The 22,548-nt window shown below is 34.3% G+C and overlaps 5 protein-coding genes across 5 annotated transcripts; 2 read left to right on the top strand and 3 right to left on the bottom strand.

Moving 5' to 3' along the window:
• Positions 1-610: 610 nt before the first annotated feature.
• LOC111003109 (uncharacterized protein C7orf50 homolog) lies at positions 611-1,472 on the top strand. The gene has a single exon (XM_022273475.2). The coding sequence runs from the start codon at positions 784-786 to the stop codon at positions 1,456-1,458; it is 675 nt and encodes a 224-aa protein (XP_022129167.2). The 5' UTR covers positions 611-783; the 3' UTR covers positions 1,459-1,472.
• Positions 1,473-1,495: 23 nt separating this feature from the next.
• Positions 1,496-2,285, bottom strand: LOC111003110 (thioredoxin, mitochondrial). The gene is made up of 2 exons (XM_022273476.2): positions 1,958-2,285; positions 1,496-1,829 (listed from the first exon to the last, which is right to left on the bottom strand). The coding sequence occupies exons 1-2, from the start codon at positions 2,140-2,142 to the stop codon at positions 1,565-1,567; spliced, it is 450 nt and encodes a 149-aa protein (XP_022129168.2). The 5' UTR covers positions 2,143-2,285; the 3' UTR covers positions 1,496-1,564.
• A 3,944-nt stretch (positions 2,286-6,229) lies between these two features.
• On the bottom strand, positions 6,230-22,458 carry LOC123689142. The gene is made up of 3 exons (XM_045628018.1): positions 21,015-22,458; positions 6,516-6,643; positions 6,230-6,278 (listed from the first exon to the last, which is right to left on the bottom strand). Exons 1-3 carry the CDS (start codon positions 22,230-22,232, stop codon positions 6,230-6,232), a joined length of 1,395 nt encoding a protein of 464 aa, XP_045483974.1. The 5' UTR covers positions 22,233-22,458.
• Positions 9,034-14,247, top strand: LOC111003107 (eukaryotic translation initiation factor 3 subunit L). The gene is made up of 10 exons (XM_022273473.2): positions 9,034-9,193; positions 9,549-9,644; positions 9,815-9,979; positions 10,206-10,429; positions 10,969-11,101; positions 11,420-11,560; positions 11,907-12,194; positions 12,979-13,164; positions 13,552-13,785; positions 14,073-14,247. The coding sequence occupies exons 1-10, from the start codon at positions 9,167-9,169 to the stop codon at positions 14,205-14,207; spliced, it is 1,629 nt and encodes a 542-aa protein (XP_022129165.1). The 5' UTR covers positions 9,034-9,166; the 3' UTR covers positions 14,208-14,247.
• On the bottom strand, positions 14,238-16,750 carry LOC111003106 (pentatricopeptide repeat-containing protein 1, mitochondrial). The gene is made up of 4 exons (XM_022273472.2): positions 15,240-16,750; positions 15,000-15,166; positions 14,567-14,738; positions 14,238-14,495 (listed from the first exon to the last, which is right to left on the bottom strand). Exons 1-4 carry the CDS (start codon positions 16,728-16,730, stop codon positions 14,256-14,258), a joined length of 2,070 nt encoding a protein of 689 aa, XP_022129164.2. The 5' UTR covers positions 16,731-16,750; the 3' UTR covers positions 14,238-14,255.
• Positions 22,459-22,548: the final 90 nt, after the last annotated feature.

Genomic DNA, 22,548 nt, shown 5'->3' with positions numbered 1-22,548 from the left:
GTCAGCGCGCGGCAGTCGCAGAGCAAAGACGTTTGTACATGTTTGTTTTCTGTGGCCGCGTGCACCATGGAGTGTTCGCAAGAAAACTAAGTACTTTGGAATGTTTTTTATTTTTTATAGATAAAGTTAGCCAACGCTCGACACACTGATACATTGGTAAAAACAAACATGAATCTTAAATTTAGAAAGAAGGTTCGGACAATCAATCTTATTATAGAATATCTTAGCTGCAAACGATGTGTCAATAAATTTTCTGCGATTCTCTAATGACAACATACTAAAGTGTGCCAGCCTGGTTCTGTTCTTGATTTGTACCGAGACATGCCATTTTTATTGCCATATTGAATGTATGGAGTATCTATTAAATTACATATAATAATATAAATTACTAATATAACATTTTAATAGTCATTCAAACTCGGCAGCTCCTACTCTAAGGTAGTTTCTTAAGTCACATGGCGACATCCGTCACCGACTACGTACGCTTTGCAAATGAGTAAAAATGAGTTAGCATGCGGTATTCAGTCTAGTGTAATAGCGAGCTTGCTAATTAGATTTTAAGACAGTCTTACTAAGTCAGTCTGAATATCGCATAGTGTAATAAGCACTTTACGGCTACACTTAAGTCACCTGTGAGTTGTCAGTTGCGACTTATGACACATTTATCACATGCTAAGAGGTTATAATAAGAGTCGGTGATATTTATTCAATATCATCAAAATAATTAATGTAAAACTTACTCTCGTTGTCCCTTTAGAAATTCAATAAATAACATAAGGAAAAATGCGTAAAATTAAGAAAAATAAGGAAAAGAACTCTCAAACTGAAATAACTAAAGAAAGTGAAATAGTTGATACTTCTACTAATGAAATTGAGGACAACGTGAAAACTGCCCTAAACAGTGAAGACTATCGTTATAAGAGACCTTTAGAAGATCATGACTCTGATAGTGGTTCAGAAGTAAAGTCAAAGAAACCTAAGAAAAAAAAGAAACAGGTTGCACCAGTTGAAGGAACTACAGAAAATGGAAAGAAACAAAAAAAGTCAATACGTCAGATGAAGAAAGAACGACATGCACAGAGACAGGCTGAAGTTGAATTAGCAGCTAAAGACCAACTGAAATCACAATGCCTTAATTATTTATCACAGTGGAAGCATGACAAGCAAAATTGGAAGTTTATGAAAGCTAAACAAGTTTGGCTTTACAAAAATAAATTTTCAAAACAACTATTACCTGAAAATTCATGGCCCCTTCTATTGGAGTACTTTGAATCATCTCAAGGCAATATAAGAAAAATGTTACTTGATGATGCAAATAAAATAATAAAACAAATGGATGACTGGACAGAGTCTCAAGGTAAAAACAGTGACAATGATGCAGATGAAACAAATTTGAATAAACCAGATGATGTTACTTATAATAGAGCAAGAAATTTAATACAATGTTTACAAGAATGAAACAACTGTTTTATTTAAAGTCTATTATTTTAACTAATAACTGTAACAACAATAACATTATAATATGAATTATTAAGTGTTAGATATATAAGGTATCAATTAAATATTATGTTTTTACTTTGGCTTCAGAATCCTCAGATGTAAACTGGTTAATCCATTTTCTTAGTTTATCTGTATCTTGTAATCCAACTAAGCGCTCCTGTACTTTACCATTCTTAATAGCAACGAGAACAGGCACAGAACTAATATCATAGTCTAATGCAAGATCTGTCTGTTCGTCAATATCCACTTTAGCTAGAACAATTTTTCCTTTATTTTCTGATATAATAGACTCTAAGCGTGGAGTAAGAAGCCTACAGGGATTACACCATCTGCAAAAAATTAAATTGATGAACACTAATATTCTAAAATTGAAAATACTTTACAACTTGCAAATTTTGATAGAATCTCAATTACTTATAGATAACTGATAAGGTGTTTTTTATATGACGCAACTTACGTAGCGAAAAAATCGACGACCACTGGAACTTTACTATTAATAACTTTAGCTTTGAAATCTTCAGGACTTTGTATCTTCACGATATCCCTATTCACCTGGGTCACCGACAGGTTTCTGAATATTGGCGTTGAAGCATTAAAATACCCATTGCGTATAATCAAAGACGTAGCGTGGCGGGTAAACATTGTTAACTTTAAAAAAAACTGCTACAAATTAGATTCGTAATATTTACTTTAAACTGTACAGAATACACGCCGAATGATCAATGATAACTGAAAATTTTTATTTCATTTTCATCAATAAAATTGCTGACAAATGACAGAAGAAAATGTTAAATCTTGTTGTTGGCTATTTGACATTTAATTCATTATTGAGAGTAATCTGTATAAAACCTTCCACCTTCTTCAGTATGATACCTTTTTTTTTTTTTTTTTTTTTTTATTATGGCCCGCACGGTTTGTGCATTGTGGCCCAGGGTCAAAACAGGGAAACGGGTAAAAAAATAAACGTAACGGATGGAACGGAATTAAGGAAAGGAAAATAATCTATAAAATAAAAGATCAATTCTTATAGAGATAGATATAAAAGGAGTGTAAGAAAAGATATTTACATATATACACATTCATAGGATCTAAATTTTTATATCATTACTTAAGATAAAAGCTGCTAAAAGTTTATATATATGTGGGTCCATTGTTGAAAGTAAACAGGATATGGATGAAGGGAAAGGAATTTGAAGGGAAATGAGACCGTCGATAAGAGCCGACCGTTCGCGCCGAGAACAAACAAAAATGATGTGATTCAAATCAGCTTCAGCATATCCACATTCGCACGTAGGGTTGTCAATAATATTAAACTTAGCAAGGTGAGCTGGGGTGCAGACGTGTCCCAGACGCATACGAGACAGTATTGTTGTAACTCTTTTACCGAATCTCAGTCTCCAAAACCAGGGCTTAATGGGTATAGAAGGTTGAATAGCACGATAATGGCGACCTTTTGAACGATCTTGATTCCAGGATTCAGTCCAGGAATTCCGGAGATAAATCCCAGAAAGAGCCATCAAGTCATGCGCATAGTTTCCAAAAATATCCACATCTCCACTATCCACTGCCTCATTGGCAATACGGTCGGCTTTTTCGTTTCCAGATATTCCACAGTGACCAGGAATCCATGCAAACGATACGGAATAGTTTTCTTTCAAACATTTCAATAGTAAGTTTCTAATTTCGGAAATGACAGGGAATTGATAATGTGATCCAAATGGGAACCGGGCTAGGGCATTTAAAGAACTAAGTGAATCTGTAAAAATTACAGTTTTTTGAAGTTTCAGTAGAAGGATGTATTCTAAAGCTTTGAATAGGCCAATACATTCGCCAGTGAACACGGAGGATTCAGGAGGGAGTTTAGTTTTTTGGACAATATTGTAGTTAGAATGTATTACACCTACACCTACACATCCATCACTGGAATGTTTAGATGCATCTGTAAATATTCGATGCCATTGTGGCCACTTAGTGTCAACAATATAATTAAATGTTAACTTTTGGTTTTTCTCAATTTTAACAAGACCTATGTTAGTATGTATAACGGGACAGATTATAAGGGAATTGTAACTATATTTAAACAAAGGATTGGAAGTCGCTTGGTGAGTAGGAGCCTTAAGAGAAGTAAATCTTGTGAAACTTTTAACCAAACATGGTGTGCGTTTGTTTTTCCAAAATTGAGAAGTGTGGATTAAAGATGTCAAGGATGTTAGTTTAGATGTAAGGATATGGTTACTAAATTGCATACAGCGGAATAGGAATTTATCAGATAGAAATTGTCGGCGTAAGTTTAATGGTGGCTCTACACATTCGGTTCTCATACAGTTGATTGGGGTTGATTTCATAGCTCCTAAGACTATTCTCATTGCTTTTGCTTGAATACTATCCAATTTTTTGAAAGCAGAAACATTTCCTGGTTCCAACAGGAAAGTACCGTAATCCATTACACTTCTGATTATGGCGTTGTAAATCAGTTTTAAGGAGTGTGAATGCGCTCCCCACCAAATGCCCGATAAACATCTAAGAATATTTAAATTTCGTTCACATCTCGCTGTTACATACTCACAGTGGGATACACCGGTGAGCTTAGAATCTAGAACTACCCCCAAGAATTTGATATTATTAGTCGAGGGAATCAAAACATTATCAAACTTTACCTGGACCGGGGGAGGCTTACGCATTCTGGAAAACAACACAACCCTGCTCTTGGATACAGATATGTCTAGACCATTCGAAGTCAGCCATGAGTTTAAAAATGAAAGGGAAGATGTTAGAGTTTGACAATTATTTTCAATTGATTTGCCCGATTTGTATATAAGAAGATCGTCTGCATATTGTAGTACGTTTGTTGATGCCTGCAATGATGTTTCTAAATCATACGTATAGATGTTATAGAGCAAAGGACTGAGTACAGAACCCTGTGGTAATCCTTTCCATACGGTCCGAGATAGTTTGACATCTTCAATAAATAAATTTATGTATCTTTCACTGAGCATATCTATAACAAAGTTTGTTAGAATTGGTGGTACGTTTAAGCATAGCAGTTTTTCCCTGAGAACCGATATAAGAACATTGTCATAAGCTGAGCTTATATCTAAGAAAGTAGCTACTACTGACTCATTGTTTGAAAATGCTAATCTTAAGTCTGTAGTGAATATTGCTAAGCTATCCATTGTGCTTCTACTTTTTCTAAAACCGAATTGGGTCGTTGCTAATAGATTTTTATTCTCTAAAAACCATTCTAAACGGATTTTTACTGTGTTCTGCTATTTTCATTAAAACAGAAGAAAGGACAATGGGTCTGTAAGAAGAAGGATCATCGGTTGGCTTATTCTCTTTTAAAATAGGTATAATTGATTGAGTGATCCAAGACTTGGGAATGCACCCAGAAATCATAATAGAATTTATAATATTTAAGTACAGTATCAGCATTCGGTCCGAAAGATTTTTCAAAAAAGAATATGGAATCCCATCTTCTCCTGGAGTAGAGTCTTTTACCTTATTAAGCACACCTTTAAGTTCGATCAAAGAAAACGGAGCGTTTATTCCACTTAGGTCATCAAAAATGTAAGCAGGAATAGTTAATGGAGGAAATCTCTGTTCCGGTACAGAAGGGGGAGCAAGATGATCCATAAACTGATCAGCTAGAGTTATCGGTAATTTAGAAGAAGGGGAATTATTATATGCAGATCTAAATCTACGAATATTACGCCAGACCTCTGACGGGCTGACATCTGGACTAATGGATGCACAAAATGATTGCCAACCATCGTATTTCTTTTTCTTAAACAATTTTTTAGTTCTACGGGCAGATTCTAAATATAACTCGAAATTTTCTTCTGACATATCCTCGCAGTATTTTTTTTCGGCCTGTTTTCTTTCTTTTATTGCAGCTGTGCATTCATGATCCCACCAGGGAGGTGAAGGAATTTGCGATCGGACCTTAGTTTTAGTGCAAAAAGATTCATCGGCAGCTTCAATCAAAACCTGAGAAAGAATTTCTGCGGAGATCTGGCTACCTTCTTGAGAATAAGTATTAGTTTTCTGCTCTACTATTTGGTTGAATAATTTCCAATCTGCGTTGTTTAATCTGTATTTAAAACGAGGAGAGCGATTGGTTTTGATAGGTTTGTATGAAGGAAAAGTAATTACAAGTGGAAAGTGGTCACTACCATACGAAGATGCTAGAGGGTGCCAGTCCAAAGTTGAAGCTAAATCAGGTGAACATAAAGATAGATCAGGCGCACTTGCACCTTCGCTTGGACCAGTAACACGAGTTGGCAGCCCAGTGTTTAAAATACATATACCATGAGAATCTATAATATCTAATAATTGATCTCCATAATAGTTGGAAGAAGTGCTTCCCCAAGATTGATGTTGGCAATTAAAATCACCTAGGACTAAGAAAGGCCTTGGGAGGATGGAGAACAGTTGATTAAGATGAGAAAAAATATTTACATTAGGACGAGAAAAATAAATAGATACTATACAAATTTTATTTACAATAGCAGCAATGACTGACAAGTCATCACCGAATGAGGGAAGTGGAAATAAGGAATAGGGGAGATTATTTTTAATGACTATGGCAACACCGCCATAGCCGTCAGGTCTGTCCTGTCGGAGAATAACATAACCTGGAATTCGAAATGTCAATTTCGGGCGAAGCCATGTTTCCGACAGAGTTGAGACAAAAGGTTCAAATTTATTATGCAAATAGATTAAATCGTTTTTATTGCAGATTGCGCTTCTGCAATTCCACTGGATTATTTGTTCGCGTTCTGGACGCATAAGTGGATTTTAATTGAGTTAAGGAAGCAAGTGTTGGGCGGCGTTGTTCGGTTACATTGTTGTCAGAGTTAGAAATGGATTTTATTTCAGTCAAAAGTTGGATAACATCAGAGATTGAGAACATTGTTTCATTATTGTTGACGTTACTGTTTATTAAAGCGACCCCGTTAGGAGAAGCTGGAGCATCATAGTCCTTTATTAAACTGAAGTGTTCTGTTTTGTTATACCCCAGTCGTTTTAGTTTGGGGGTTGTTGGTTTAACAAATATGTTTTTGTTATAAGATCTACTATACGACGGAATCGAGGAAGAGGAAGGCGATACAGATGGCACAGGAGAATTAGGAGAATTATGCATGTTTGAAAACTTTACTATTTCAGCAAAAGATTTTGAGACAGGATCATACACTTTGTTTGCTTCTGCGTAAGATACACATTTCTGAGCCATATATAATTTAATTTTAGTCTGTCGTTCATATTCTGGACATTTCCTATTTGTAGCAAAGTGTAGACCTGAACACAGACAGCAAGATGCTGCATCATCTTGTATGTTGCATGTGTCCCCAGTATGGCCTTGGCCACACTTGTAACATCGGGGTCGAGAGTTACAATTGGACTTAGTATGACCAAATCGGCAACAAGAATAACACTGAATAGTGGGGTATGAATAAAGTTCCACCGGTAGGGCATTGTAGCATACAAACACATGTTTTGGTAGAGCTTGGCCATCAAAAGTTATAACAACAGTCTGTGATGGCTTCCACTCAGGTGGGGAGCTGTTACGCACTTTATAATTTAGGCGTCTAATTTTTATTATTCCTCCGCTGCCTACAGGTAAAGAGATATTGTCTAATATATCTTCAGGAGACCATTCTGCGGGAACACCCCGCACAAGCCCCATTCGAGTCACATTAAATGAAGGAATAAAAGCTTTAAAATTATTAATTGTCAGGCAAGGATTATTAACAAATTCATTTGCAAATTTGTGGTCTGAAAATGATAGGGAAATTCGGTTTCTGCCTATCCTTTTAATGCTACCATTAATAATGTTTTTAAATGAATTTTTCTTTAGGAAATACCCAAATTGGACTGGGTGCAAGGAGGCGATGCCAGTATCTGAAGAAACTTTTTGCACATGAACTACAAATGGCCCTATGTCATAGGCCTCATAAAACGATCGGCCTGTAGGGTTTTTTGGAGACTGAGAACTATCTGATGGGGGGTGTTGTTGGGTATTAACAGTTACACTTGTATTATGTGCTGGGTAACCTTTTTGCTGAAAACTATCTATATCGTTAGCGTTCTTAATCTCAGTACATAATGAGGGAAATTCAATATCCGGTATTTGGCACGAACAATCAGTCTCTTTTTGCTTGTTACGACGCGTCGGGTCAAATCTTTTTTTCCTCTTATTACAATGTTTGCAAATTTTACCTAATCTCATTCTTTTACGGTCACTCCGTTGATCCACATCTGTGTCTACACTGGACTCGTCCAGTTTAGAAAATCTATTTTCTACTATAATATTACACGCAACCTCAGGGGGCGAGCCCCCGATATCCGGGGGCTCGTTCATTTTTTCGCCTGATTCCAGGCCTTGAGGAAAAAGTATAAAAACTTACCAAATGCTGAAGAATATATACACAAATTAAAGAAATAAACAATTAAGTTAAACTACTACATACAATATATACAAATTGATCTTTTATATCAATTAAATTAAATTTATAAATTTTACTAAAAAACAAAACTCCCGCCACGACCAACGTTTCCCGCCTTTTTCCTCTAGATACTTGTTAAAAACCAATAATGTAAGTATATGCTAGCTTTTTATAGACTGTCAAGTATAAGTTGGCGTTCCAGTGGCGGCGCCTCCTACAACCCTCTGTGTTGCCACTTTTTTTGTTTAGTTTGGATTGATGGATATTCTTAGATATTACATTAAAGGTAAATAAAAAACTTAATAACAAAAAATTATTTTTTATAGTAATTATGGTCTGTTAGAGGCATTATTCCTTCCATGAATTCTTCAGAGTCATCTGTGTCAGAAGAATCTGAGTCGCTGCTATTCAAATCAATTAAAAATGGTTCCATTACTGTTTCAAGGCGGTTGTCTGTCATACGATAATTATTTTCAACATTTATAACGTGATAACAGTGTTTCTGCCATTCTTCAGCAGTTATTTTGGAAAATGCACTATGGATTCTCTGTTCCATGTTTTCAGAGAGGTTCACGGTTCTTTCAGAAACACCTTAAATAAAACAAAAAATATTTTAAGTTATCCATCAATCACATTTACTTTCAAAAGCAATTATTATTTTTCCCTAAATTTGGGGATATAAATATCACTTTTAACTGGCAATACTTTACCTGTCAAAGCCGCTGTTCGAGCATTCACTTGTTGAAATGGAATAATCGGCCCATTGTTACGTTTCTCCTCTTCACAAAAACGTTTTACAGCTAGAATAATTTCTCTAGCTGCACTCCGCACTACTTTTGGCATGTTTCGTAATGATTTTTACACTATAAAACACAAATTATTAGCACCGACACACGTGAGGCTACCAAGCTGTTAGAACTGTCAACACAACTGTCAAAATTAGTACCTTTTTCTGCCACACGCCAACTTACACATGACAACCTATACTATCAACACCACGCTATAATCTCTTATAAAGTGCCTCTGCCCTCTATACTTTTTTGCCACAGATGAGTTAAAACTTAGAAAATAGTAAGAACTTGCCTTTGTTGTCTGTGCCTTGTGATGCCTTTTGTAATTTGTTGGCAATAGGCTCATATTATTTAGCTTTCCAAAAACATTAAAATATAAATACTGATACGGTTTGTTAATAATAAATAACTACCGAGTTAAGTGACATTATGTATTCAAGCGACGAATATAACGAAGTAAGAACTATCATCATATTCTTGTTCAGTACATAACCTATTATTTTAGTGATTATAAGGTTAAGAAAAATATTATTTTGCTACAAAATTATCTATTTTATTTGAAATGTGGTAATATTTCTAGCAGACAATATCGTGTTTTGTGTGTTAGTTACGACTTATTGTGAATGTTATTATCATCATTGTATCTTACCAAAATTAACCCTAACAGTTAACAAGGACTCTCTCAGTAGGAAAATATTTAAAATTGTACCATAATAATATTTAATATCAATACTAAATTTATATAATTTTATCAATTCAAAGTAGTTAGTAAAAAAGGAATACAATTTTTTTAAATAATATATTGTTACAGGGTGGGTATGAGTCCCATGGGGACTATGAACCACATACAGGAGACCCCCAATATGATCTTGACCATGACAGATCATATTATCAGATGCCAGAAATGGTATGTATTTTGAAAGTATATTCTTTGAACTTATAAGTCAGTTACAACAGGATCTATTGTATAGTTCTACATAAAAGATAGTGTAGAAAAAATCACACAGACTGTACTGTATAATATTTTATATATGTTGTATTTTTCTGAATCTGAATTGTATATGTAACTATTTACAGGTTCAAAAATTCCTTATCTACTTTAGAAACATGATAAATGAAGGTGTCACTTATGAAATTCTAAATCTATATGAGAATACCTTTCCCAAACTAACTGAAAAACATTTTGAAAGCACACCATGGCCTGATGAAAAAGAAGTAGCATCAATTGTTGATAATGATCATGTAAGTGTTCAAATTTATATTTATTTATTTAGCAAATTGAAGATATACATATACCATAGATTACATTGTGTTAATTGATATATATTATTTATCAATATTGAGTATATAGTAACAAAAATCTGTCAAACAGTCTGCATAATGACTTACCCACTTCAAGTCAAAAACATCTTAATTAAATTCATTCTCTCTTGTAGATATAAAACAATTTTTCTCAATACTTTTTCAGGTATTCATGATTCTCTACAAAGAATTGTACTTCCGTGATATTTATGCACGTGTTCCTGGTGGTCCAAAGCCAGAACAGAGATTTCTTTCTTTCTACAATTACTGTGATCTCTTCAACTATATATTGTCTGCAGAGACACCAGTACCATTAGAATTGCCTGACCAGTGGTTGTGGGAATTGATTGATGAGTTTGTGTACCAGTTCCAATCTTTTGCTCAATACAGGTAAGTTTAACAATAGATATTTATGCTTTAAAGGGAGAGGCTTTGGCTTTGATGGTATGAAGCCAGGTGTCCTTATCTAATTCTTACACAAAAATCAATATGCCTACAGCTAGCGCAAAACAACAGAATCAAATCAAATTTGTAACTTAAATGTGCAGCCAACTCTTGGAGCATTTATTTAATAAAAAGTTGCCTTTGACAAAACTTATTTCTCAAGCACTAGGAAGATGTAAAGTACAATTAACTCTTTTATGATGGATAAACAACATGTCAAAACAATGAGTTCTACAGTTCACTGTAAATACGAGTGCACAATGTATTGTCGGCAGAGGATGCCCACAAGGTGATGTGCTATATACTCTACTATGGAATCTTGTAGCTCAATAACTACAAGATTTCATAGTCTCACTTACTATCAAGGAACTTTGAAAGTACTCTATGCTGTTTAAGTCTTAAAAAATCTCTTACTTATAGGCTTACAGTTGAAACAAATTTGAACTAAAAATTTTTAAAACCCATATTACATATTTATTTTTTAGGTCTCGTACTTCCAAACTGAGCCCTGCTGAAATTGAAGCCCTCAACACTGATAATAAGGCTTGGAATGTTCTTTGTATTCTGAATGTTTTGCATTCTCTTGTAGACAAGTCTAACATCAAACGTCAACTTGAGGTAATTCTTGTATTGAAAATGTTTTAAAGTATACTATCAACTGACACTGGAAACCTTACACTGTCTAGACTTCAATAAACAGCTTCTCACCTTTTAGTCAAACTTATTTTTAGACTGTACGTCAAATGTATTAGATATAGTTCCGGCTAAGTCTTGTTTCTTTATCTTATCCAGAAACTCTGAGAACAATTCGACAATGTGGTTTGTATTGATGGCTTAAATTATATTCTTCCTAATAGTCATTAATACTAATTGTTACTGCATAAATGCCAAAGAAAATAAGCATCATATGCTATTTTAAATATACATTTTATGCAGGTGTACGCTGCAGGCGGTGACCCAGATTCAGTGGCTGGTGAATTCGGCCGACACTCCCTTTACAAGATGCTGGGATACTTCTCTCTAGTGGGATTACTCCGCTTGCATTCATTGCTTGGAGACTACTACCAGGCAATAAAGGTTAATATTTTTTCTGTCAATGAGTAATACAATTAGGCTGAAGTTCTTACTAAATAATTTAAATATGGAAAAAACTGTTTACATTCAATATTTGTATTTCTGTAGCAGTGTTACATATATAGTGTGGTTAAGTAACTAATATTACGACTCAATTAAAATTATTTTATAATTTGTATTTTAAAATTATAGTTCTATAAGACTTCTTATTTCTGATCGGTCATTTACATTTACAAGTAAATATATTATAGTGTTAAAGTATATGTGCTATTACAGATATAATGTGTTCTATAAGTCTGATACAGATATCTTGCTTAATAAATACAAAATGGAATTAAATTTATTTTAGGTGTTGGAAAACATTGAGCTACACAAAAAGTCCCAGTACTCCCATGTACCAGCTTGCCAGATATCCACATCCTACTATGTAGGTTTCGCCTACATGATGATGCGTCGTTATGCGGATGCCATTCGAACACTTTCCTCTGCTCTGCTTTACATGCAACGTACAAAACAGCTGTTTTCATCTCGTTCCTACCAAAACGATCAGATTAACAAACAGACAGAGCAGATGTACCATCTCCTTGCCATCTGTTTGGTGTTGCATCCACAGTGCGTAGATGAGTCCATTCAGCAGGTAAGTTGTATCGTATGATTAGAATTAACATTGATCGTATGACAATAATTTTTCATACAGACACAAATTGCAATTTATGTTAGATTAGAATAACGCGGGGGGGGGGGGGGGGCTACTTTTGGGGAGGGGCTCGGGTTTCAAAATTTCAAATTAAATCATTTCTTCATATAGGTACACAAATGTATATGTACTTATGAAAGTTTGTTTTAAAAGGTGTCTGTTGAAAATAATAAATACAAACTCGTATAGGTACAAAAGATTAATTTATTAAAGGAATTAATAATTATAGTGTAATGTTATAGAACTAATTACTTGCCTTTATAAAATGCACAATATGCATTTAGGTTTTCATTAATGAGCTTATCAATGGGCATATAGACTAAAATTTTATTTTTATGATTATGTTTACCAGTCAAGCCTGTACATGTTCACTTAATCGGACTTTCTAAGTTCTATAAGATTGGAAAATTACTGAAAGCATTTATTATTTTGTTGTTAGTGAGTGAGTCATAGAGTAAAAATAAAATTCTCTCTTATTTAGGTATCCTGTTGACTTAGGAACTGTACAAATTAATTTCACATAGCCATGCAATGATGCAGGTGTTTCCTCTTTTATTATTCTCTTATTATGACACAGTTTTATACACTGCTATTGTTTTTATTTATTATTATTTAAAAAAATTAATAATAAATAAATAAAAACCTTACGGAAATAAGGCTTTTTGTAAGCTATGAAACTAAAAGGTTAGAAAGAAATTTGAGATAGCCTTAATATCGTTATCAGGTGCTACGCGAGAAGAACTACCATGAGAAGATGTTCAAGATGCAGTATGGGGATTTGGGTGAATTCGAAAGTTGCTTTACTATGGCTTGTCCTAAGTTCCTCTCGGCCTGCCCCCCACCTATTGAGCCTGGTTCCAACTATGGAAGAGATGCTGTTAAGCATCAGACACAAGTCTTTATGGATGAGGTATTTTTTATTGTCTTGTAATGACTTAACTAGAATGGTAGTATTTTTTCCATATCTTAGACTGTATTTGCTCATCATGCTCATCAATCTAAAGGTAATCCCTATATCTATATACTATTTTATTTTAACAATTAAACATTTTAAAAAATTCTGACAATTCTATTCTTTTTATGGCAATTAAATTAAAAGTCAGATTTAACAATTTGAAAACCTATGAATGAAAGTTACTTGTGGAAGATTACATCCTTCTTTAATATTAATATAGGACTTTGTTGTTCATTGTTATATTATATGTAGAACAGGGAGGAAACAGGCAGCCACCTGACCTTTAAGTGATATCATGTACCACTTAAAAAACCTGTTTAAAACAAATTTTCCTTTTTTAAGGTTCGCCAACAAAAAATGTTGCCAACTATTCGATCTTATTTGAAGTTGTACACAACTTTGCCCCTCGCGAAGTTAGCCGTCTTCATGTCAGCGGCGAGAGGCGGAGATCGCGAGGCGGCACGGGAGCAGGCTGCTCTAGCTATACATTTGCTCTGCTTCAAACATAAGATGAAGAATGTTGTGTGGACTAAAGGACCCAGTGGTCTTGATGGAAAGTTTCAGAGTGGCTCAGAGGTAATTGTTGTATATACTTGTATATGCTTCAAAAAGGGGTCGTCTTTTCTGGGCTTATTATTTAAATCCCTTAGCATAGTAAATTAATTTCAAGTTGTTGTTGCTATACCGGCCTAACACCTTGTCATCTAATACTACAAAATATCAAGAGTATTGAAATTATTTAACATTAAACACTCTTGTTCTGTACACCATTGTTTTATAAAGATTGTCTTCTTAAACTAAATTAACAGTAACATAAGGCAAATTTAGTAACCATTTTAAAATATCACATTTTATTATTTCAGTTGGATTTCTACATTGATAATGACATGATACACATTGCTGACACAAAAGTGGCTCATCGTTATGGTGACTTCTTTATTCGTAAGCTGCTGAAGTTTGAAGAACTCAACAGGAAATTGCACCATATTAAGATTTAATGTGCATTTTTATATGAAATAAACACAAACTAATATTGTAGTATATATTTAATTGACCTTAACAGTGAAAGGAACAAACTTTCGATTTCTTTTATAAAATCTTTTGGGCTCGTCTATTTTAAATATTTCTCTTTGCACAGTCTCTGGATGAGGTTCTTGGAACTGCTTCCAGGGATCTTCAATCTTCAATGTATCCTCAATATTCACTTCTGTTAACCATTTACTATAACTTTGACTGAATCCATCATATGCCACAACAAAAACACTGTTAATTTGTTTTTGCTTGTACTAAAAAAAATCATTATATTATAAATAATGGCCTTAATAATCTTATAATTGTGAATATAAAAAATTTAAACCTTTTTAACTATGGCTTCACATTTCTCATTGAATAATTCTAAATGTTTCATAAATATATCATTGGGTTTTAAATTCTCCTGTTTTACAATATCCATTATATACAAAACATATCCAAATTTCGAGTTTGCTGTCCCATGTCTAAGTAGGGTGCCTAAAATCTGAATGTTAACTCTGAAACATATAGACAACCATTGCATTTTTCATAGAAAATATATGAACAGCTAAAACAATATTTTTTGGCCTTAAGATGAACATAGTATATACATAAATATACTATATTCATCATAACCCTCTTGTTTCTATTGTTTTATCTATTATCTTCCAGTTTCTGGTGTCAGTACTTAAACAGAAAGAATCATGATATTATTCCTATTCTATTTAAAGCATAACTGTGTGTAAAAGCATACTTATTAAAAAGTAAATAATTCTTACTTAAGTTGTTTCTCTTTCATCTCATTTAAAAGTTTTTCACCATCTTCTTTTGTTTTACATGCCATTGCTAGAATGCCATAAGTCATAATATTAACTTTTAATCTGCGTTTTTTGTTAGGAAGCCTCATCCTTCTTTTGGACTCTTTTTCAATCATTTCCTTGACTGCCTGAAACAAAAAAATGTTCTTAATAGTCATAAGTTAGAACTTTCAGTTCGTTGCTTTGAAAAACAATACTTACGAATGCATTGTCATAATCTAATCTTAGACACCTTTTTTTAATAAGCATATTGTAAAATTCAATATCGGGCTTTAATTTCATTGCCTTAATGGTACATAAAACTTTATTTTCAGCTTCTATATTATTGTCAATAACTTCAAGCATTTGGGTGAAAATTTTAATATCTGGCTTTACAGAATAAAGTGCCATTTGTTCTAAAAAATCATCTTGGCCTCCTACAATAGCAAATTTATCCTGCACTGTGTTTACTTCTTGTAGGCCACAAACTTGCTCTAGTTGTAATGTTTGTGAAAGTAAATTTGGTACACCTAAATTAGTTTTGCTAGTTGTTTTCTGTGTAACAAACCTTAAAGTAATACTGTTTTCTATAGTGTGACTTGTATTATCTTGCTCTTCATTTAATGGTATTGGTAAAAGTTGATTTGCACTGTGATCATAAGTATTTTCTAGCTTAATGTCATTGTCTATAGTAACAGATGAGGGTGATAATAATTTTATCTCATCTTGTGAATCTTTACTCGAGTCAATTTGGAGAGGCTTATTAAATTTATTGTTAGCTTGAAGTATTGTTGCTTGAATAATATTAATTAATTCTTGAATATCTTCTTTACACCCTAAATTGCATTCTTTTACACATTTTAAAATAAGATTGAATGAATAAATGTTGGGTTTTTCTCTAAGGGTTAACATTTTCCTCCAAACAATAAGAGCATGTCTTAATCCCGATTCTTTATCAGAGATACATGCATGTAAAAGGTGGTTAAAAGTATGGACTCTAATCTTTATTTTCTTTGAAATCATTTCATCTACTATTTTAAAGGCCATAGGTAAATCACCACATCTACCAAATGCCTTAATCATTACATTATAGTTTGTTAAATTAGGTTCAACACCTTTCTCTATCATGAGATTTCTTAAATTTCTTGCATGTTTAAGACCATTTTCTTTCCAAGGACTGTTCATACAGGCCTCAAATAAACATGTATATGTGTCTCCTGTAGGTTTAAGTGCCCTCTTTTTCATGTCATTGTACAATTTGAAGGCTCTCTTTGTATAACCAACTTCAGCACATGCACCAATCAAAATATTATAAATGTAATTTTCAGGTTTAACTCTATCTTCTTTTAGCATCCTCACTTCTAAAACATCTAGAGCTTCTTTTATTCTCTTATTTTTTACATATTGTTTGATAATGTCACTATATTGTTTTATAGTTAACTGTTGCGATTTCAATGGGCGGCTACTTTGAAAGTTTTCTTCTTGAAGGTCTCCTTCATCTTCAATTATTTCATCTTTAACAATTGTTATTTTTGAAATAGTTCCAAAAGTATCTGGATCTTCCAGGTATGTTACATTATTTTCTGTTTTAAATGTTTTGCAAGCATTGACACGCTCCTTTTCTGTAATATTAAAAGAATTATGACGAACGAATGATATTATCGATTTATTCCTTGAAATATTTTTTACAAAGTTTAAACATCGCAAAGCCATTTCCTTTTCTTGATATTTTAATTTTTTTTTTTTTTTTTTTTTTTTTTATTATGGCCCGCACGGTTTGTGCATTGTGGCCCAGGGTCAAAACAGGGAAACGGGTAAAAAAATAAATGTATCGGATGAAACGGAATTAAGGAAAGGAAAATAATCTATAAAATAAAAGATCAATTCTTATAGAGATAGATATAAAAGGAGTGTAAGAAAAGATATTTACATATATACATTCATAAGATCTAAATTTTTATATCATTACTTAAGATAAAAGCTGCTAAAAGTTTATATATATGTGGGTTCATTGTTGAAAGTAAACAGGATATGGATGAAGGGAAAGGAATTTGAAGGGAAATGAGACCGTCGATAAGAGCCGACCGTTCGCGCCGAGAACAAACAAAAATGATGTGATTCAAATCAGCTTCAGCATATCCACATTCGCACGTAGGGTTGTCAATAATATTAAACTTAGCAAGGTGAGCTGGGGTGCAGACGTGTCCCAGACGCATACGAGACAGTATTGTTGTAACTCTTTTACCGAATCTCAGTCTCCAAAACCAGGGCTTAATGGGTATAGAAGGTTGAATAGCACGATAATGGCGACCTTTTGAACGATCTTGATTCCAGGATTCAGTCCAGGAATTCCGGAGATAAATCCCAGAAAGAGCCATCAAGTCATGCGCATAGTTTCCAAAAATATCCACATCTCCACTATCCACTGCCTCATTGGCAATACGGTCGGCTTTTTCGTTTCCAGATATTCCACAGTGACCAGGAATCCATGCAAATGATACGGAATAGTTTTCTTTCAAACATTTCAATAGTAAGTTTCTAATTTCGGAAATGACAGGGAATTGATAATGTGATCCAAATGGGAACCGGGCTAGGGCATTTAAAGAACTAAGTGAATCTGTAAAAATTACAGTTTTTTGAAGTTTCAGTAGAAGGATGTATTCTATAGCTTTGAAAAGGCCAATACATTCGCCAGTGAACACGGAGGATTCAGGAGGGAGTTTAGTTTTTTGGACAATATTGTAGTTAGAATGTATTACACCAACACCTACACATCCATCACTGGAATGTTTAGATGCATCTGTGAATATTCGATGCCATTGTGGCCACTTAGTGTCAACAATATAATTAAATGTAAACTTTTGGTTTTTCTCAATTTTAACAAGACCTATGCTTGTATGTATATCGGGAGAGATTATAAGGGAATCGTAACTATATTTGAACAAAGGATTGGAAGTCGCTTGGTGAGTAGGAGCCTTAAGAGAAGTAAATCTTGTGTAACTTGTAACCAAACATGGTGTGCATTTGTTTTTCCAAAATTGAGAAGTGTGGATTATATATGTCAGGGATGTCAGTTTAGGTGTAAGAATATGGTTACTAAATTGCATACAGCGGAAAAGGAATTTATCAGATAGAAATTGTCGGCGTAAGTTTAATGGTGGCTCTACACATTCGGTTCTCATACAATTGATTGGGCTTGACTTCATAGCTCCTAAGACTATTCTCATTGCTTTTGCTTGAATACTATCCAATTTTTTGAAAGCAGAAACATTTCCTGGTTCTAACAGAAAAGTACCGTAATCCATTACACTTCTGATTATGGCGTTGTAAATCAGTTTTAAGGAGTGTGAATGCGCTCCCCACCAGATGCCCGATAAACATCTAAGAATATTTAAATTTCGTTCACATCTCGCTGTTACATACTCACAGTGGGATACACCGGTGAGCTTAGAATCTAGAATTACCCCCAAGAATTTGACATTATTAGTTGAGGGAATCAAAACATTATCAAACTTTACCTGGATCGGGGGAGGCTTACGCATTCTGGAAAACAACACAACCCTGCTCTTGGATACAGATATGTCTAGACCATTCGAAGTCAGCCATGAGTTTAAAAATGAAAGGTAAGATGTTAGAATTTGACAATTATTTTCAATCGATTTGCCCGATTTGTATATAAGAAGATCGTCTGCATATTGTAGTACGTTTGTTGTTGCCTGCAATGATGTTTCTAAATCATACGTATAGATGTTATAGAGCAAAGGACTGAGTACAGAACCCTGTGGTAATCCTTTCCATACGGTCCGAGATAGTTTGACATCTTCAATAAATAAATTTATGTATCTTTCACTGAGCATATCTATAATAAAGTTTGTTAGAATTGGTGGTACGTTTAAGCATAGCAGTTTTTCCCTGAGAACCGAAATAAGAACATTGTCATAAGCTGAGCTTATATCTAAGAAAGTAGCTACTACTGACTCATTGTTTGAAAATGCTAATCTTATGTCTGTAGTGAATATTGCTAAGCTATCCATTGTGCTTCTACTTTTTCTAAAACCGAATTGGGTCGTTGCTAATAGATTTTTACTCTCTAAAAACCATTCTAAACGGATTTTTACTAGGTGTTCTGCTATTTTCATTAAAACAGAAGAAAGGACAATGGGTCTGTAAGAAGAAGGATCATCGGTTGGCTTATTGTCTTTTAAAATAGGTATAATTGATTGAGTGATCCAAGACTTGGGAATGCACCCAGAAATCATAATGGAATTTATAATATTTAAGTACAGAATCAGCACACGGTCCGAAAGATTTTTCAAAAAAGAATATGGAATCCCATCTTCTCCTGGAGTAGAGTCTTTTACCTTATTAAGCACACCTTTAAGTTCGATCAAAGAAAACGGAGCGTTTATTCCACTTAGGTCATCAAAAATGTAAGCAGGAATAGATAATGGAGGATATCTCTGTTCCGGTACAGAAGGGGGAGCAAGATGATCCATAAACTGATCAGCTAGAGTTTTCGGTAATTTAGAAGAAGGAGAATTATTATATGCAGATCTAAATCTACGAATATTACGCCAGACCTCTGACGGGCTGACATCTGGACTAATGGAGGCACAAAATGATTGCCAACCATCGTATTTCTTTTTCTTAAACAATTTTTTAGTTCTACGGGCAGATTCTAAATATAACTCGAAATTTTCTTCTGACATATGCTCGCAGTATTTTTTTTCGGCCTGTTTTCTTTCTTTTATTGCAGCTGTACATTCATGATCCCACCAGGGAGGTGAAGGAATTTGCGATCGGATCTTAGTTTTAGTGCAAAAAGATTCATCGGCAGCTTCAATCAAAACCTGAGAAAGAATTTCTGCGGAGATCTGGCTACCTTCTTGAGAATAAGTATTAGTTTTCTGCTCTACTATTTGGTTGAATAATTTCCAATCTGCATTGTTTAATCTGTATTTAAAACGAGGAGAGCGATTGGTTTTGATAGGTTTGTATGAAGGAAAAGTAATAACAAGTGGAAAGTGGTCACTACCATACGAAGATGCTAGAGGGTGCCAGTCCAAAGTTGAAGCTAAATCAGGTGAACATAAAGATAGATCAGGCGCACTTGCACCTTCGCGTGGACCAGTAACACGAGTTGGCAGCCCAGTGTTTAAGATACATATACCATGAGAATCTATAATATCTAATAATTGATCTCCATAATAGTTGGAAGAAGTGCTTCCCCAAGATTGATGTTGGCAATTAAAATCACCTAGGACTAAGAAAGGCCTTGGGAGGATGGAGAACAGTTGATTAAGATGAGAAAAAATATTTACATTAGGACGAGAAAAATAAATAGATACTATACAAATTTTATTTACAATAGCAGCAATGACTGACAAGTCATCACCGAATGAGGGAAGTGGAAATAAGGAATAGGGGAGATTATTTTTAATGACTATGGCAACACCGCCATAGCCGTCAGGTCTGTCCTGTCGGATAATAACATAACCTGGAATTCGAAATGTCAATTCCGGGCGAAGCCATGTTTCCGACAGAGTTGAGACAAAAGGTTCAAATTTATTATGCAAATAGATTAAATCGTTTTTATTGCAGATTGCGCTTCTGCAATTCCACTGGATTATTTGTTCGCGTTCGGGACGCATAAGTGGATTTTAATTGAGTTAAGGAAGCAAGTGTTGGGCGGCGTTGTTCGGTTACATTGTTGTCAGAGTTAGAAATGGATTTTATTTCAGTCAAAAGTTGGATAACATCAGAGATTGAGAACATTGTTTCGTTATTGTTGTCGTTACTGTTTATTAAAGCGACCCCGTTAGGAGAAGCTGGAGCATCATAGTCCTTTATTAAACTGAAGTGTTCTGTTTTGTTATACCCCAGTCGTTTTAGTTTGGGGGTTGTTGGTTTAACAAATATGTTTTTCTTATAAGATCTACTATACGACGGAATCGAGGAAGAGGAAGGCGATACAGATGGCTTAGGAGAATTATGCATGTTTGAAAACTTTACTATTTCAGCAAAAGATTTTGACACAGGATCATACACTTTGTTTGCTTCTGCATAAGATACACATTTCTGAGCCATATATAATTTAATTTTAGTCTGTCGTTCATATTCTGGACATTTCCTATTTGTAGCAAAGTGTAGACCTGAACACAGACAGCAAGATGCTGCATCATCTTGTATGTTGCATGTGTCCCCAGTATGGCCTTGGCCACACTTGTAACATCGGGGTCGAGAGTTACAATTGGACTTAGTATGACCAAATCGGCAACAAGAATAACACTGAATAGTGGGGTATGAATAAAGTTCCACGGGTAGGGCATTGTAGCATACAAACACATGTTTTGGTAGAGCTTGGCCATCAAAAGTTATAACAACAGTCTGTGATGGCTTCCACTCAGGTGGGGAGCTGTTACGCACTTTATAATTTAGGCGTCTAATTTTTATTATTCCTCCGCTGCCTACAGGTAAGGAGATATTGTCTAATATATCTTCAGGAGACCATTCTGCGGGAATACCTCGCACAAGCCCCATTCGAGTCACATTAAATGAAGGAATAAAAGCTTTAAAATTATTAATTGTCAGGCAAGGGTTATTAACAAATTCATTTGCAAATTTGTGGTCTGAAAATGATAGGGAAATTCGGTTTCTGCCTATCCTTTTAATGCTACCATTAATAATGTTTTTAAATGAATTTTTCTTTAGGAAATACCCAAATTGGACTGGGTGCAGGGAGGCGATGCCAGTATCTGAAGAAACTTTTTGCACATGAACTACAAACGGCCCTATGTCATAGGCCTCATAAAACGATCTGCCTGTAGGATTTTTTGGAGACTGAGAACAATCTGATGGGGGGTGTTGTTGGATATTAACAGTTACACTTGTTTTATGTGCTGTGTCACCTTTTTGCTGAAAACTATCTATATCGTTAGCGTTCTTAATCTCAGTACATAATGAGGGAAATTCAATATCCGGTATTTGGCACGAACAATCAGTCTCTTTTTGCTTGTTACGACGCGTCGGGTCAAATCTTTTTTTCCTCTTATTACAATGTTTGCAAATTTTACCTAATCTCATTCTTTTACGGTCACTCCGTTGATCCACATCTGTGTCTACACTGGACTCGTCCAGTTTAGAAAATCTATTTTCTACTACAATATTACATGCAACCTCGGGGGGCGAGCCCCCGATATCCGGGGGCTCGTTCATTTTTTCGCCTGATTCCAGGCCTTGAGGAAAAAGTATAAAAACTTACCAAATATTGAAGAATATATACACAAATTAAAAAAATAAACAATTAAGTTAAACTACTACATACAATTATATACAAATTGATCTTTTATATCAATTAAATTAAATTTATAAATTTTACTAAAAAACAAAACTCCCGCCACGACCAACGTTTCCCGCCTTTTTTCTATTTTAAATTTTGCAGTAAAATAAAAATATGTATTCTTGAAATTCCACAGACGACATTAAAGCATAGAGTACATTATATATAGGATATAAGATCATCACCCGGTAT

Source organism: Pieris rapae, chromosome 4 (assembly GCF_905147795.1).
Source record: "Pieris rapae chromosome 4, ilPieRapa1.1, whole genome shotgun sequence".
Taxonomy (NCBI): domain Eukaryota; kingdom Metazoa; phylum Arthropoda; class Insecta; order Lepidoptera; family Pieridae; genus Pieris; species Pieris rapae.
Note: the sequence above shows the minus strand (reverse complement) of the source record. Positions and strands in the feature narration are given on the sequence as shown.